The following is an 18,353-nucleotide window of genomic DNA, read 5'->3' as shown; positions in this document are numbered from 1 at the left end:
GAACCCCCTCCCTTTTAGAAAACCATGGCTGCTGCGCCCTAGTTATAGATAATGCTATATATGAATCACTACCACATTTCGACACCACCATCGTCAAAATTTATTAGTGACGTTAATGCCTCTTCACAGATACAAAACTAACCAAGTCAGTTTTTCAAGTGAACGAATATCTCGCGGAGCCCTGAGGCTTCGTACGGAGCACTTATAGCAGTGGGGATCAACGCCCGACAAAAGATTCATCTTCTCGCCCTCATCGGATAAAAATACACCACTCAAACCATACATAAAAGCGGAATAACAGCGAATAATTTATAAAAATTGGTTTCACGTGTATTCTTATAAATGATGATTCACGTCCTCAATGTGTTGTTTGTTCCAACGAACAAACGTTACTCATGTTCTTACCAACAAACGCTTGACAGCAGCGATATTGAAACCCCATCGTACAGCAAAGCATCCAAAATTTATTAAAACACCAATACATTTTTTCCCACCTATTAGCGTTTCCATACATAAAATACAATTACAGATCAAGGCTAGAGGTAGAAAAATATCTTCGAGTTGCCGTCTCCCAAATTAAATCTCGATTTGATATGTTGTGTATTATACACAAAGCCTATAATTTGCATTAGTCATAATAAAAGCTATTATTCACAATTTTATGTGCTAAGTTTCATATAATTTTGTGCAAGAAAAATGCTAGTGTCGACAATAGTCTTAAAATCGATAACAGTTCTAAATTGCTCTGCGTGTCCATATATTTGAGCATTGATCTCTTGCTTAGAAAAAAAAGCCAAGGGCGTCGTGTAGTTTCGTACCAAAATACCTTCTAGTGGGCTTGGCGTAACAATTTTTGATATGTCATTACCAACCCCACCTGACTACGTCATCCAAAATATCGTCACTACAACGTCACAGTGAGGCCCGCCAAAATATGCGGATGGTCATCAAAAACACGCAGACGATTGTCCGAAGTCGAACAAGCTATTAGTCTCGTTTTCTCGTCATCATATAAATTATTTCCACATGCCCAAATGCATCATTGTTCTGATACGTTTGAAGCTATTGCCATTTCATAATATTGTATTTGCAATGAAGTCTATGCAGATTAAGGCCGTTTCGTGTAAGAGATTCGTTTACGAACGATCAATTCCAATAGAAAGTTTTTATTTGCTTCATTTAGCCGACTCATGGTGGCAGGCTTTTGAATCGGGTTTGTACGGTGGTGGCTAAATTTTATTGTACGGTCATACTTCCCAGATTCACATACTTTTTGCATGTTTGTCTTATCCACAATTTTTGGTTATACTAACGTTTTAACAGAAGATTTCAAATATAAAAAGCGTTTCGCATGAATGAGTTATTTTGGCGACATCAAATTAATTCGTTTTCATATTTGACCGTAACAGTAGTTTAATATTGTTAAGTAAATAAAAGAATGAAAGTACTTGGCAGAATAGAGAACGAATCGAACACGTCCAAAATGTTTTACATTGCATCGAATCTGAAAAAAATGCCAAGCGTTATAGCATACACAATACAATATATATAAAATATTTCAAATTTGCTACGATCACTATTTACTATACCAGTTGCACAACTTTAATACTGACATCCTCAAATTTGCCTTTGTGCTTTACAGTGGTTCTATTTATTAATAATAAATTATATATACGAAATTTTGTAATTTTTTTTTCCAATCTGAGATTAAATTTTGAAGATCACAACAAAGCTAAAGAAATTGAGATATAAAAGTATGGAGTATCACCAGCCTTTTTTAATAAAATGGAATACAGAATCTGGTTATATTTCATTGTTACGATACGGTTTTGCTACAGGTCATTTTACCGCAAAAGTAATTTGGATTAAACGCAAGCGATAATCGAATGATGGCGTTTGATATATGATCTTTTTTCAAAACTATTATGTCGATTATACTGCATTATTTTATGTATTGCTAAATGACTGTTCTTTCTGATTACAATGTACGCTTACTCATAACCACGTTTGATAAAACGAGTATGTATTGATTTTTATTCCATGAGAATCTAAAAGAGCAAAATTCATATGCATACTTCATATGCACAAAGACATTACAAAATGTATGAATTTGAGATGGACACACATCTTCGCCGCACCTTGCCACTGCTGTCGTCAAATTTTAGATAATTATCTACCAAAGATAATAAACTCAATACGTACAATAGTTCCTCTATATCCCACGAGTAACTTGTGCGTCATTATATAAAAACACACTGACTAAACAATAAGCGTACATGATTTATTGACCTTTGAATGTAATAAGTCACCAATTCTTAGGCGTATCACACCCACCAGAAATATTTTAGAAAACAGCTACAGTAGACAATATACCAGAATCTCGTTACATTAGTAGATAATACATTACATTACAGTAGATAATACATACATTAGTAGATAATTTTCCAAGATGAAAATTATAGAATACGTAATCGCTTTAGTATAATCATCGTTTACTAATAGCTTATAATTGGTGCAAAATCCTAAATCTAGCGGGAGCTGACTTTGATGAACGCATATTCGTATCGCCTCCTCCAGTCTTTACCGGAAACATTGGTCTTACTGCTTTATTATTTTTTATTTTACTTACAACTTTTTTTTCTGGCAAACTTCATAAATATCTCTCCCCCTCCTCGATTTCAAATTGCGAGGCTTCCCGTAACAAATTAATGCACATTTCCTTGACTGTTTCCGTTGAGCTGTTTTGTTCCAAAGGCAGGCCGTCGTATGTAGAATACCATATCAAAAGTTGTATAAAGTAAAATATAAATACAATTTTTTATTAGAATCTCGTGCTTGTGTTTTAAGGTTTCACGTTTGTTATATTATAATATATATATATATTTCTACACATTAATTTTGATTCATATTCCAATTATGGAAGACTTCCATAAACTAATGAAAACGTTGAGGGAGAACTTATCAGATGAAGCTATGAAACGTATCGATCAGAATATCTCAAATCAACTTGCCTCCGATCCGAATAGCAAACTTCCGCCAGAAGAAAATGAAATATTGTCGGGGATAAAGTTGATTTATGGTTCCAGCAAGTCAAGGATTTTTCGAGTTGCAGATAAAATAAGTAATGGAGGTGTTTACGGTGACGATGATATAAATTTCACAGAGGATAAAAAAGTCCCAATTCCGACAACAGAGTACTGGGATTTCAAACTAGGTGACAATGTCAGGATAAAATACCCAATACGAGATTTTAAATCAATACAAAAACGTACACTCGGGTGGAATGTGCGATTAAATACAGTTCATGGCCATATCGGTATCGTGACCGGTATGCTGTCTAAATACAACAATTCTGTCAGTTTGTTTTTTCCAGAAGTATTCAGCGAATGTTCGCTATTTTGTGGTGTATTGGAGAAAGTTGAAAGATATGACTTCCCATCGAAATGGAAACCAGGTGATATGGTACAAACTTGTACAGATTTGGATATAATAATTATGTTGCAGCGAGGACTTGGTCTAATAGCACCAGAGCTTGTTGGCAAAAAGGGGAGAGTTATCGCTACAACCCAAAGAAGCGTTGAAGTAACCTTTGATGAAAAACAAAGCAATCACGTTCACTCGGCATTGCTGACTACCAGTGGCGATCAAACCCCAATCAAGAAAATAGATGTAAGTCATCCACGTGGATTCAAGGTGGGGGATAAAGTAAAAATGATTTCAAATATCAAAAAGCTTATAGAAGACCAGAAAGAATTTGGAGGATGGAGTTCCGACATGACTATGCTCATGGGTAGCCAAGTTACAATTTTAAATATTCAGGAAGATAAGAGTCTGAACGTCCAATTTGAGGACAGTCGAGCCTGGAGAGTAAATCATGAATCAGTTCTTAGCGCTACAGAAAAAGAAAGAGATTTAACCGAATTGCCATTATTACCTAACACTGTTGTGAAAATTAAGATACCAAGGAAACTGAATCAAATTTTAGTTGAACAAAATATTCCGACTGTCTTCATTGAATATCTCAGACTCACGGGAACGATCGGGCACGTTCTTGAAGATTTTGATTATATGGTACAGTTTTTTAACGAGAAATATATCCAGGTGTGCCCCGCTCTTTTGCGCGAAGCTTCTGAAACACAGGCAATAAAGCACAAAAATGTGCTGAAGCGAGGAGCTACACTAAAAACTGGAGACACCGTACATCTTGACGTCGGACCTCCAAATTACGTCCAAACCATTCTCAGCCCACAAAATCTGAATCAGAACATAATGGAAGCAATGACAACATCAGCGACTCTTCTTGGATTTATTGATGGATCATCCACAGCTGTGATACAATACCAAAGTGGCAGAAAGTACAAGATCAATAAGAAATATCTGACTGTTCCCGAAAGGTTTTTCATCGAAAAAGAAAAAAGAGGCATTGATTTTCAACAAGTCATGTCTATTCAAGAAACCATGGGTCGGGCTGTTAGTGCAATACATCAAGATAAAAATAACTCTGAGTGGAAGGTTGATATCATTGGCACCTCAATTGGAAATCCCCCAAGAGTAGACTCTAACATTTTATCATCGCTGGCAAATCATGATCAAGTTATTCACTGGTTACGTGATAACACTGACTGGATAATTGAAGACACTTGCGATGGACAAGTGTTTTTGCGTGGTGTGGCTGGAGAAACGGAAAAAATTAAACTTGGAATATCATTCAATGACGAGATGTATTCAACAAACGAGTCAAGTCTGAACACAAAAACCGACATCACCTTCAATGTAGAAGGATCATCCAGTGACGATAAGGCTACGCCGTTCGTTGACGATCAGTCCATCCAACGTCCGTCATCATATACTCCTGTTGTGCAAAATCTTCAACAGTTCAGATATATGCGGTTGTTCGATCAGGCTTTGGGACGGGATGTATATTTTCCGTACGTTACCCACGGACCAACACGGGAACCGGGGCCAACACCAGATCCCACACAAGTTGCTCTTCATCCGCAAGTTCAAAACCATTTTAACTTTGTAAATTCTCATATAAATAATCTAACGAACACTGGCAATGAATTTCATAGGATGCTGTGAAACCAGCAGTAAATAATTCACTGCTGAATAAGTATACACTATATGTTAGCAAATTGATCGAATTCAAAACCAATTTAGTTACCATTGCTCCTGTTTTGATATATAAGGATATGTTAGATTCAAAGGTAACTGGATACATCTTTTTAGTTAATTTAGTTCAGAAAGTGTCAAATTATTAGCTTTTGTTCTTTAGAAATTTTACAACGTTGAAATTTTCAAATTAATATTTTGCAAATAATTTGTCAGCGACTTGATTGTTCACAATAGCAGGTTGTCGAAGCCGTTTTGAAGATTATGTAAACATGTTTTCGCTATGGAACCTTCGAAGCTTTTGTTTTACAAAGCAAAGTCGTTCAAGTATTCGGAAAAATATTTATACGTCAAAATTCGAATACTTGTTCTATTGCGATTTCTTCTTCTCTCGAGTGTAACTTTAAAATTTTAATTATGTTCTATCTTTTGTATGAACTAACATCATTAGTGTGAGTATTGGGCACGTATTGTGCACGTGAATTGTTTAGCTGGGTGTTTGTTGTTGTTGTTGGACATGAAGTGTACATATTGATCGCTTTTCTAAATTGTTATTGTTGCTGTTGTAAATGAAGCGCTTTCTCCACAACTTATGAAACAATCGATTACAAAATTTTAGTATTCAAGTATGATTTAAAACCACTAGAATTCTTTTATAGCCTTTTAAATTTTTTCGATTTCTGTGTTTTATGAGACCTAATATTTCAATCAAAGTTTTGCTGTTTGGCTTTTTATTATATTATGCTTATTATTATATATGAAATATGGTAACACTTTATTCTGTTACGCACAAGGTAACCATGTTCAAAATTTGTGTTCACTCTTATGTTGATAGATGTACAGGAGGTGTGATTATTGGCCATAATCCATGAACACAAATGGAGCTATCCCAACAACATTGGAACCAAGACAATGGCCTCTCATTATGTACAATCGTAAATTGATTTTAAAATATTATCTTCAGAATTAGATTTGTATCAGCTATGTATGTAGTCTATAACTATATTCCGTTCTATCTATTCTCCGTCTATAACTATATTCCAAAATTTGTGTCCATACTCATGTTAAATCGATGTATAGGAAGTGTGATTATGGTTATGTGCCATAATCCATAAACACAAATGTAGCTATCCCAACAAAATTGGAACCTACACAATGGTCTGTAATTATGTACAAATGTAAATTGTTTTTAAAATGTCTTCAGAATTAGATTTGTATCAACTATATAGGGAATATAGAAAATTATAATTGAATAAAATATACAATAGTGTGATTGTTGCTTAATTTTTCAGAGTTGGATTGATAAGGATGCTACAAGCAAATGGTTGGTAAAGATAAGCATACAACATTCACGCGTGTTTACTTGTAGTCCATGTCAGAGAGTTGGTTTCTTTGTTGAAATCAATGTTGTCTCAATTTCAAAGGTTTATGGATGTCCCATAGCATTTGCGACCAGTGTATCAAACCTGTGATTTTTCCGTGTTGGGGCAGTTGTTTTATTGAATTTCAGTGGAGCGCAACCGAACGCGAAACTTTAATACAAGATCGGGCAAAAATATCTGCCAATTTTCATTTTTTAAAGAAATTGACAAGGTAAGTCCGTGTGAAGTTTTAAGTACATTCTTAACAAGGCATTCTATTGCAATTTTGTGCAAACTACTTTTTGAAAACGTCTTCAAGATGGCCTCATACAGTTGCAATATATTTTTGTAAGCATAAGCAAGTTTTTCTTTCATTGTTTTGAAAAACAAGCTTTCGGCCCATCAATGATTGTTGGTCTTGGTCGATGCTTGTAATCACAAGGTGAAAGGTTAAGCGAAGGTGCTGGCCCTACCATATCACTATACAAAAAAATCATATGCGTTGGAATGGGACCTGGAAGAATATCTATTGATATTTTACCGATTACCGTATGAGCTATTTTTTCAGTTTTGCGCGTAACGATCGGAAGCAATCGTAACTGCATTTCCCTCCTCCTCGACAAAGCAAGGATCTTGAACTCCAAAACTCACAAATATCACCACACTATTACTCACTCGCTATGGTGAAGTTTTTTATGTAGGGTTACTTCCTGCCCCGTACCAACAAGTTTGTTTATTGTGAAAAAAACAGATGAATGAAAGTTGACTTCGTCTCTGGTAATCAGAATTTAATTTTCAGTTAGATATTCATTTGTTACTTTGTTACTGAGAACACATTCCACAATGAATTAACGGCGTTTGTCTGACCAAACCATATTTATGCATCAGAGATTTTTATAAAATTTATGATATCTTGTTGTTGGAATCTCTAAAAATCGAAAGACGAAATGGCAGTTCATCAACATGAACTTTCTGATTCTGAGTGATTAAACTGCCTCGCAACTTTCCGAATATTTCTGTAGATTGTTGAACATGAACCAATGCAGGACAAAGTCCGGTTCAAAATCGGAAATTCCCAGTGCCGTCTGTAACAATCACCACGATGACGCGCTCGTTAGTAGATCCGCCTTTTCAGCATATAATGAATTTTCTGTCGCGTAAAATATTCAATCCATAGCAACTCCGAGATTCTAAAATGTCCTTATATATTAATTTAATTGCGTCAAACGTAACGCGCTGTTGCGACTTCTTACGTCAAAATAAAAATATTACTGCGGTAAAATACCACGGCGATCTGTGGACATAAAATATGAGATAAGCTATTTAATTTTGATACGTATTTTTGCACTCTTGCGAACTGGTTATCGCCGTTAGTAAAATCTCGATATCGATCTGATATAAAATTACGTTTTGTACTTTATACTCCTTACTTCATACTATGAAAATAGATATAAAGTATACCAGTAAATCAAAAATACAAATTCATTTCCTCGAAAATCAGGCGAACAATCGCCTCGATTAGGCCACTTGTTAAAAGAGACAACTTTTTCAACGAAAAATGATTTTTCTCTTGTGTAAAGTAATCAATCTATGACCGATACGGGCATATTTAAAATGTCTTGCTTTTAATAATTCAATTGTTTAGCCACTCATAAACAACACCGCAATCCGCGGGCATATAAATAAAAATGTGTGGTAAACTGCCCGATAATATATTGTTCTGATAGGTATTTTTTCTATTTTGCGAATTCGACAAATTTGAGATGTACTTGTAACACTGACTGCGTTCAATGGCAATACTGCCATTCCGATTATTTTCAAAGAAAAAAGCTTTCGAAAAATCCGTTAATCTGCTGTAAAATCTCTCGGAGTAAAATTCATTTCAGTACAATAAAAATTGATCGAATATACCTCAGATTAATTATCTTATATATCATCACGAATCGGGGAAAAAATCGCGTTTCTAACCTTGTTCAGTGATGACATAAAAATTTTTGACGACAATTTTGAAGTTATGGATAAAAAGGCAATTCCCGCCCACAATTAACCGTGTTTCGATTTTAGTGACGGTAGGTTTCTAAACAGCGACCAAACATAATGTGTGCCGTAGACACGAAATTTTGCGATTTCCAATGCCTGGAAAAGCGTTTCTAGACTGACGCGGGACTCAACAAAACTTATATTGTTTACGGATTTATGTTCAGTATTTTATATTGCCGCTTTTCAATCAAAAAATTTAGATAGCGGATTTACTCCTTCATTTGTCTTTAGGACCTCGCCGCCGATGAACGTATAAAAACTCTCACCGAATTCACAATTCCGTGCAAGTACAAAAATAAAATAATTAACCAATCTTGTAAATGCGTTTACGGCCTAAATAACACGCTAATGAAAACAATCGGTGATTTTAGCAGAAGGCAATTGCAAGCGTTATTGTCGACTTTTTCAGTTTTCGCAATTCCGTCCGAGTACAAAAATAAAATAATTATCATTGTTACTGTGGCCCAAATTTGCGATTTAGAGAGAATAAATACCGATGTAAAGGCGTTTACGGCTTAAATAACACGCCACGCTGATGAAAACAAACGACGATTTTAGCAGAGAGCAATTGCACTGCACGCGTTATCGGCGACTTTTTCAGTTTTCAAAAAAATTCAAAATGGTTTGGACCCCGATACCCCTACCTCCCCCACTTCGTATATTCAGTGAAAATTGAACTTGCTGCTCGATTGTATTAGTTTACAGTTTTTTTCTGTGAAATGGAGAAGTAGAAAGTAAACACAAACAAAAGATGAACCTCCTAAAAACTGCATCAGCAACCATTTGAAAAATTTAGTTTCAGCCTAATCAATTTAATATACTAGATCCAATCCCACGTGCAAAAACAGAAACTGTCTTAAAAATAATATTAGATAGATATATAATGTTTAGAATATGATTCTTATATCAATATAGCGACTTTGTGGTCGTAAGGCAATGACTTAAGAAATTGCATGTATGCATATAAATAGAGAAAACTCGTACGAGCCAACACACATGCATACATGGCACGACTGGGCCTTTATTTTTGTCGCGGTATTCTAATTAGTTGCCCTCAATGTTGATCATAACGGATGCTATTACTAATAACATTTTAATTTAAACCGAAAAATAATTACTCATGGCATGCATATGAATTGTACTTCCCGATAATCAGTTTCAGATTATCCCCACCAAACACCCCTGATGAATTTTCTGGCAGGCTATTCGTTGCACGTAAGAAAGTCGCCATCAAATCAGAAACTGAGAAATAACTTTACAGTAGCACATCGACAGTTATATATAAGTCAACACATTCGGTATAATAGTCGAAGCGATAGATGATGGTAGAAGTTACGTTTGGACGAAAGCGTCAGTGAAATACGAAAATATATAATCGGTTAGAAATAGAATGAAGTAGAGTGGAATAATTTTATTATTTTATGAATATGTTTTTATATATTGCTCCCAGAGAAAATAAATATTATCTTCATATTTTCAACTGTGGAAAATTACATTTAACCATTTTGCAATGCTGTAATTGATTATTTTATTTGTGTATAAAAGTGGATAGTAAGCATCTCAGAAAACAAAAATTCAAACAAAAGTGGCACAAATATGACTTTACAAATGGGAAATGGGGTCAACTTTAGTTGATTTGCTCGCAAGGCATTTCCAATATTCATCAGAAAGTTATTGTAGTAAAGCGATAGTTTGAGTCCGATTTCTCTTTATGTGTTTGAATGAAGCAAACGCACATTTTTGGAACTAGTCAGTAAGCAAATTTGTGGAACAGAATGTCACATACTGTCAGGAATGATTGAGTTATTCCAACAATTTTCCAAATTTAAAATATTCACACTAGGTGTCCTAGTTTCTGACTAAGTCTGGTTCACGGCTTGAACGCAGACCCGAATAATTATATCGAATTTGATTTGAATAACTGTATGTGAATACTTTAGTTGGTTTCAGATAAAAACCTATTTATACCAAATATATTTTTACTGTAATATGTTTCATTCACAATTGTTCTATTGTTTATTGAGTTATCATAATAACAGAAAAATAGCAAAACGATCCATATTTACTTTTCGTGCCCAATTAAAATAGTAATCGAATTGAAATATCGATGAAATACATAACGACAATGCATAATGGAATCAGGCCATTACATCGATAATTATCTATCATCAACCGAAACTCAAAACTAAACATAAATATTGCGTATTACATTGGCAAACAGTTTCGTGTGCCGTTTAGGGGGAGTCATATCACGTTTTACCCTAACGGGATGCAATACGTATATAGGCATCGAGCTTCTTTAATTTGAATACAACTAACTTCAAGTGTTTGGATGAAACAAGAAAGTGGCACCTACTTTCACACTAAGACACTGTCATTGCTTGGAATGTAGATATGAATGAATTATAATATGTTTGAAATGAGTAATACTTTGCTCCGTGTGTTCGAAACTAAAACAATATGATTTGATGATCTGAAAAAATTGTTCTGTAACTACAAAAATTTAAATTAAATGTAGGTAAAGCGGTGTAGCTAAATATACACGGTACAATTCCACAGTGTCATTCAAGCTGTAAAACTTGTTTAGACTATGCAGAGCCTCAGCCCAATTGAAAAATGGTATCTCCTCGATGGAGCCTCGCCTGTAGCTGCTGACCTAGAATGCGTAAACGGAATATAAAATACCCTAAGATCAATTTTGGGAGTACCTAATTCAAAAACATTGTAAAATTGCACTGCGTCATTTATAGAACTCGTATTATACGGTCCAGCAAAGGGAACCCAGGGTGTCTTAAAATCTTAGCTTGGTCGAACTGTCACCCTAGAAAATGTCATATTTTCGTTTTTAGGACAACTAAAGTAAAATATAAGGAGTATATATACTACAATTTAAAACATGACAGAGGAAACATTACTATTTGAAGATTACCTGGACGATGATTTATTTTCTGGAAATAGCAGTGGAATTGGAGAAGGGGGAGGAATTAACACCCCAACTAGCGCAACGACACCACCATGGGGAAGCATTATAGCCCGTATTATAATCTGTGTAATCGGAGTTTTCGGCAACATTCTTGTTATAATTTTCATCATTGCTTTAAAAGAATATAGAAGAGCGGCATCACATTGGTAAGATCATTTAAATTGAAAGCCAATAAAAAGTACGGAGCACTCGTGATATACCGGCGCTCCTATTGAGGATATAGGCTACTCATGATGTAATTATTGCGACTGATACGGACTGTGCCAAACTAAGCCGATGCTACTCATATTCTAATATAGCCTATAATGACTGATTGCCTGAAATTTAATTGATGTAACAAGTAATACATATTGATGTCGCCAATTATCTAATTTTACGACGTAAAAAAATCGTTAAAATTTGAATATAGCAGCAAGAAAATTACAAAAAAAATGATTTAAAAATAGGAAAAATGTATTTTTATTTTTTTCAAATTTCTGTCTCTAGGTACGTCCTTCAGCTTGCAATCGCAGATTTAATATTTCTCCTTACGCTACCATTCAAAATATCTGAAGATATAAACGACGTATGGATATTCACAAGTGGAATGTGCAAAGCTAAAGAAACTGTATTATTTCTCAACTACTATGCTTCCATAATATTTCTCACGGTATGTACTACGTGTAGAATAATTTCTTTCATCAATTACACACTGCGTTGAGTGATAGACTAACTACGCACTATGCCGTCATCTCATGTTGCATACCTAAAGTTCGAGACCTCGTTTGTCTGGATTTTGGTATAATATGAACGATTAAATTTATTGACAGGTCATGAGTGTGGACAGATATGTAGCGGTGTGTCACACTTATCCACCTTTTATGAAGAAATTCAAATTCACAGCTTCTGTAACAGTAATAGTATGGATAGCTTCTCTCATAATGTGTATACCGATCATGATGTACAGCGATGTTATTGGATTGCATCCAACGAAATGTAGATGCGGGTATGTGAAACCTAATTACAATATGGTGATTTGTCTACTTAAGAAAACAAATTCCTACAGAGATGAGAAATCTTTTCAATTTGAAACATATGAAGCAAGTGCTCATTCAAAACTAAGTGGATTGTTGTCATTTTTTAGCACCTTATGGTCAGTTCAATACACAACTAGTTTAAATGGAATAACGCTATTTAGACGTCTAGGTGGTTTTAACAAACATCAACTACACTACGGTATTTTAAGACCATGTACATGACATAGCGACGGTACTAAACCTTACAATTCATTTTTTTTTTTAATTTGAGTCAAGTAGTCACCGAGGTGCTAATATTGGGATGAAATTGTAATTAGTACCCATAGGTGGAACCTTTTAGAAAATTGAATCATACTTTCATGTTGTGATCACAACAATGCTGTTATTTGATTCAACAGGTCATATTTAAGCTAACTTTACTTTATTTCTCGCAGATATGTATTTCCAAAACCGATGCAAACGCCTGAAGAATGGTGTGTTTCAAAAAAATTTGTCTCTGAAGAAGCTTTTGCTGACTGTATTACTTGGGCACCGGTTGGTGCAGAAATAAACAAATGCAAAAGCCTGGACACAAATTCAAACGTTGAAAGCAGTGAAATCGTTTCGAATTTAAAAGAAGATCCAAATTCATGGTACAGCAATTTCGAAATTAATTTCCATTCTACGTTTAAAATATTCTCAAATTGTAAAAACTACATTTTTTCCCAAAAGGCATTTGTGGTACATTTTAACCTGATTATATATCTGTATAACCAACAACGACCAGAATTTCCATCTGCAATAAGCATTGAAATGTGTGTAAAAATTTTGCAGGGGAACGCTATATGAAGATGATGATTTACTTTATGCTGATGATGATATTACAGCAGAAGATGACATAACTACGATCTCTTGTATGACTTTGGAAGGAATAGAATGGAGAGCATATGTCTACTTCAATTTTGTGATCATGTTTCTTGTACCATTCATTGTAAGTGTTATTGGAACCGTCTGTGATATTTACAGTTTTAAAATGTTTGAAATAAATGATAATTTGAAAAGAATTGAAACATAATCATGGCCCTCAACAGTGTTCGCATGACAATTATTTTTCTTATCTAGGTCATATCTCTGTGTTATGGAATGATTGGATACCGGCTAAAACGCACTTTGATGGCAACATCATCCAGGGCAGACAGAGATAGAAAAAAGATTACAGCGATGTGTGCAGTCCTTGTCGCTATATTTGTGATATGTTGGCTTCCATTTCATGCCGTACATGTTGCAAAGATTCGTGGAATAAACGCGAGCATTGAGGTATGGTGGAAATTTCAAAATATTATCTGTTCGTTAATCTCAGTTAGATGAGAATAATTGTTTAATTACAATTTATCAATATTTCAAATTTAATAAAGCCTTTGAGCAATATCCTAACTTTTGAATTGACGGGCAGCAAGTCTAGTCGAATTACATCAGTGATTTACTTTTATATCTAATAGTTTTGTCATTCTTTGTTTAGAGCAACTTGTGCGCTGTCCTACCCGTGATAACGTCACTTCTTGCGTATTTGAATGCAGCCATAAACCCTTATTTGTACAACTTTATTGGAAGTTTTAAAAAGAGATTCAGGTACGTTTTTTGTTTCTGATAAACTCTGCATATACAGTATTAGGTATATATGTGTGTGTGTTCTGTATATTGCAAGTGTCGTATATAGAATATAATAGAGCATTGCAAAGATTACTGAATCTCTTGTGTTCTGGAGTACTGGACGTTTCAATATAAATAAAATGAAAACTAATACATATTTTTTTTATTAAATCTAATAATTCAAATCTTTACATTTATTATAGACAACTTATCGGAAGAGCATCTATAACTTCTTCACTGAGTTCAAGACCGAAAGAAAACTCCCGGAAGCTATCGGCCAGATCGTCAGTGGCATGAATGCAGGAATAACTGATAATCAATTTAGTTTTAGAGAACAACAACGTATTTTGTTGTTTGTTTTGTCGTTTAGGCATAACTCTTTCAATTTGCATTTTAAATATTTTATCATGTATACATTAAAGTTTATTCCAGTCTTATGTACCGTGCTGTTGTTGTTTATATATTGGATGAATGTAAAGGAGTTGAATAAATTTCAGAAACATGCAATTTTTCTTTCATATTTGTGAATGTATGGTGCATACATACAGTATGGTGTCTGCATTTTAATCTCGAATGAAAGATATAAAGAGACCTATTCAATAAACAGACGTGTCCTACCCGACTATATGTTACTCCCAAGTAGAGTAAAATATCTTTGACCCTGATCATAAAACTTTACCTCTGATGAGTTCAAATCTCCGATTCCGACAATGGCAAATTTGACAACAGGACTCTCACACTAGAGAACGAATATCAAACGTCTAATCCAGGGCCTCGATTAGTTTAGACGACTTCAACTTTAGGCAGGTGTTAGGCAATTCGAGTTTAAGGTATAAACTCAATAAATCATTATTCATATCCAATGGCAACCTTCAGAGATGAAGCCCATTCACACAACTTACAAAATGCATGAGTTTTATTCAAAAAGCATTTATTCACTGTAAACTGACTCTTATTATAAAATGACTTGAACTAAATGAAGTTCTATATACAAAAAAAATAACTATTAAATTCCAATAAATATTACAATATTTAGGCGAGGTAGGATGTGTAAAATGAAATTACTAGGATTGAGCGGTTTAATTAAAACACACATACGCTATTAACTAAAACAAATGACAGAATACATCATCCTAACAGCTATGTCTAACAACAAAAGAATGTCACAAACTCAGTTGTGAGTGAACCCCACACAGCGATCACATAAAATCAATATTTAAAATGCTGTGAAAATTTACAATTTACTCATGGTGTTTATATAAAATTAGATATATATTTTTACCAAAACCTTTAAAGTATATTTTTTAATCAAAAATTTACATGTACACCATATTACATATACATCACGTCACGACCACAAGTCAGAATTTTTCCACGAATATGACATTGACTAGTCGCAACCGATAAATCGGAAGCCGAGGCATTTTTTCAATCCATAATTTATTTTCACATATTTACCCTCGCCAAACAAGTTCGAACACATCCAGCCCAAAGATAAATAGTCGATAAGTTTTTGGAATAGAAAAGCCGTGTCGCAATCAAATCGTGTTGGAATAATCTGAAACAATTTTGTGATGCAATATGACATGAATACAAAATAAAAATAAAACTCAAGTTTGTTAAAATTAAATTTAGACAGTGATATTAAAATATTTTTACTAGTCAGATCAGAAGATCTCAAGGCTAAAAGCCATGTAAAAATATCCCATCACGTAAAAAGTCGAATTGATATTGCAAGTCGGAATAATATACAATATTTCATTAGATTCTCCGCATTTACAAAAAATATATTAACCAACTATTAATACTAATTATTCAACCAACTTCAACAATATTCTCAATATTTCCAAATCAAGTTCATTAGGTAAATTTTTAAAAAAGTTATTAAATTATATATATATTTAAAGATCCATTTGTTTACAATAGTTGACAATGCAATTTCCAAGGTCCCTCTAAATCCAAATTTAGTTTCCAATTTGGCAACAGAAAAAATAACGATTTTAATGCAATTACAATGTTGGGTGCAATTTTTAATTCATATTATCATGGCTAAAAATAAAATAAAATGGCAATCATTTAATCCTAGAACAAATGCAATCCTAATTCCAAAATAATGAAACTAATGCGTAATATATATAATATGAAACTAACATATGATAATAAGTGCTTTCTAAATAAATCAATTTAAAAATTTACATAAACTTAATCAACGGTGATGTCATCACCGCAAGTGGTTTCCACACCAACATACTCCAGTGTGCTAGTGGGAGAAAAAAGTATCGTTTGGCATTTGATGACTTCTTGTTGCTGCGTTTCTTCGATCCACTGCTGTCGGTTCCAGGTGATGGATCGGTTTGAGGTGATGGGTGAACTTTGCGTTGACGACGCGGCCATTTCCATTTGCTGGATTTAGAAGGTATTGAAGGTGCTGACTTCGAAAGTTTGGGGGTTTCGAACTGGGGATACTCAGGTTCAGTGATGGTATTCCCCAGCGTTGGACTGGAGGTTGTCATGAAAACGTTTGGTACAATACCAGCATTCGTACTGCAAAAACATAGAAGAAAACTAGAATCCAATACACAGTCTCAATTCGTGATGCAAACTCAACGAGCCATGAGGGAACGAAAACCTTGTCGTGGCCATCGCAAAACTGATCAATAAATTTTATCAGGGAAAAATATATTTTGGTATACATCCCGAGGGTCAAATGTTGGGATTTTAGCAAGTTTTACTGGCGCTTTTGTAGGTAGTTATAAGTACACAAAAAAAGAATTAAGAAGTCTTACCCCTCTTTTTCGTTCATGTTGGTTTCAGTCCATTTTAGGTGCGAGGAAATGGAAGTCATTTTTGGCTGCGAGGGAATGGAAGCCGATTTTGGCTGCGAAGAAATGGAGGCCACTTTTGGCTGAGAGGAAATTTTGTTATCGCCATTTCCACATTCGTCAATTTCTAGAGAAAGATGTAAGGATTACATTACATGAGCAACAATTTTGTATAATGGATTTCAGAAATATGATGTTACCTTATTGTAAATAACCTAACAAGGTTTAGAAGCATTTGCGATGTTTTTACATACATTTTTAGTATGAAAAAATTTCAAAGCTTTATTGCATGACGAGGAAATGTGTAGTAAAGATGTAAACTTTACAAACCCGTTACGCCGAAGCTGCACGCACTCCTTGAACGCCTGGGTTCGAGTATAGTTCGATTCCTTCTTCCTACATCCACACTTCTCGAACGTCGTTGAGTTGTCTTGCGGGGTGGATCACTTGCCGAAATCCTATTTGGAAGAATCTCCCTTAGCAAGAAATTGGTCTTCGCTCCATCATTCGGTTTTCGCGTCCCCTCCACAAATCCCTTAAAACGATTTAGTGTTATAAGTTATTATAACTTATAATTGAAAATCGCTCGCGTGGTTAGTCACGCATATGCCGGGTCCTGTCTGCTCTTGAAAGACCTCTCTCTGGCTTAGTCCCAGCTAATCTAATTACCACTCTACATCGCCACAGTGTCTCGTCAACACATGAAGTGATAAGTTTTATCCATACTGTACTATTTTGAGTATATCGATTCAGGTAGACTAAGGACCTAATCAAAGCCAACACTTTATGCAGCTATCTGGTTTTCCGTGGCGTAAGTGTGAGTTCTCAGCGATTGGTAGAATAATAATACCAAAACGTTTTTAAAATATATATGAAATATAAGCCTACATTACCTGCTGGTCAGCAGTAGTATTCAAACACTCAAAATTGTTTTCCATCTTGAAAATCAACAGGACGTTGCAGGCAATGTCTGTAACGCTGTATTTTTCACCGAAATGAAAATGAAAGTTGATATAAAATCAGCTGATTGTCAACTGGTCGTCAATAGCAATGCTGTTATGACGTAACAATTTCAATCTTCTATTTGTACCGTTATAATTATGGATGTTCCACCGAGCATTGATTTCCTTGTTTACTTCCGTAAGAATGGCCAATGAACAAGAGGTCAAAGATGACGGAACAATGGAAATTGTAAAGTCACTCAGACACTTCCGTCGCTCAGACAGATATTCAAGTATGGGTGTAAACCAGCGCTCGTCAACTGGGTGTATACTGTATAGCAGAGTTTCCCACACTTTTTGGACGGGGGATCCCTGTTTGTGAATTCATTGTTTCACAAGCAGGCTATCCCATGCATTGTGCAGTATAGGTATTTTGAAATATTTTTACT

At 34.7% G+C, this 18,353-nt stretch overlaps 2 protein-coding genes across 2 annotated transcripts; one reads left to right on the top strand and one right to left on the bottom strand.

Moving 5' to 3' along the window:
• Positions 1-11,378: 11,378 nt before the first annotated feature.
• LOC120338768 (somatostatin receptor type 2-like) lies at positions 11,379-14,590 on the top strand. Its single transcript, XM_039406713.2, has 8 exons — positions 11,379-11,642; positions 11,983-12,145; positions 12,306-12,481; positions 12,947-13,144; positions 13,326-13,482; positions 13,614-13,808; positions 14,011-14,120; positions 14,345-14,590. The coding sequence occupies exons 1-8, from the start codon at positions 11,410-11,412 to the stop codon at positions 14,436-14,438; spliced, it is 1,326 nt and encodes a 441-aa protein (XP_039262647.2). The 5' UTR covers positions 11,379-11,409; the 3' UTR covers positions 14,439-14,590.
• A 471-nt stretch (positions 14,591-15,061) lies between these two features.
• LOC120338773 (uncharacterized) lies at positions 15,062-18,254 on the bottom strand. Its single transcript, XM_039406719.2, has 4 exons — positions 17,857-18,254; positions 17,294-17,498; positions 16,928-17,090; positions 15,062-16,685 (listed from the first exon to the last, which is right to left on the bottom strand). Exons 1-4 carry the CDS (start codon positions 17,899-17,901, stop codon positions 16,334-16,336), a joined length of 765 nt encoding a protein of 254 aa, XP_039262653.2. The 5' UTR covers positions 17,902-18,254; the 3' UTR covers positions 15,062-16,333.
• Between the last annotated feature and the right edge of the window lie 99 nt (positions 18,255-18,353).

Source organism: Styela clava, chromosome 9 (genome assembly GCF_964204865.1).
Source record: "Styela clava chromosome 9, kaStyClav1.hap1.2, whole genome shotgun sequence".
In the NCBI taxonomy this organism is placed as follows: domain Eukaryota; kingdom Metazoa; phylum Chordata; class Ascidiacea; order Stolidobranchia; family Styelidae; genus Styela; species Styela clava.
The sequence above is the reverse complement of the archived record's forward strand: the minus strand, read 5'-3'. Positions and strand labels throughout refer to the sequence as shown.

What these genes read in the sequence shown, in the direction of transcription:
- LOC120338768 (XM_039406713.2), top strand. Translation starts at nt 11,410, where the DNA reads ATGACAGAGGAAACATTACTATTTGAAGATTACCTGGACGATGATTTA. An exon ending in AGAAGAGCGGCATCACATTG is followed by an intron (nt 11,643 to 11,982) that starts GTAAGATCATTT and finishes TTCTGTCTCTAG; the next exon opens with GTACGTCCTTCAGCTTGCAA. An exon ending in CCAACGAAATGTAGATGCGG is followed by an intron (nt 12,482 to 12,946) that starts GTATGTGAAACC and finishes TATTTCTCGCAG; the next exon opens with ATATGTATTTCCAAAACCGA.
- LOC120338773 (XM_039406719.2), bottom strand. Translation starts at nt 17,901, where the DNA reads ATGGAAAACAATTTTGAGTGTTTGAATACTACTGCTGACCAGCAG. An exon ending in ATACTACTGCTGACCAGCAG is followed by an intron (nt 17,499 to 17,856) that starts GTAATGTAGGCT and finishes AATCGTTTTAAG; the next exon opens with GGATTTGTGGAGGGGACGCG. An exon ending in GTGCAGCTTCGGCGTAACGG is followed by an intron (nt 17,091 to 17,293) that starts GTTTGTAAAGTT and finishes ATCTTTCTCTAG; the next exon opens with AAATTGACGAATGTGGAAAT.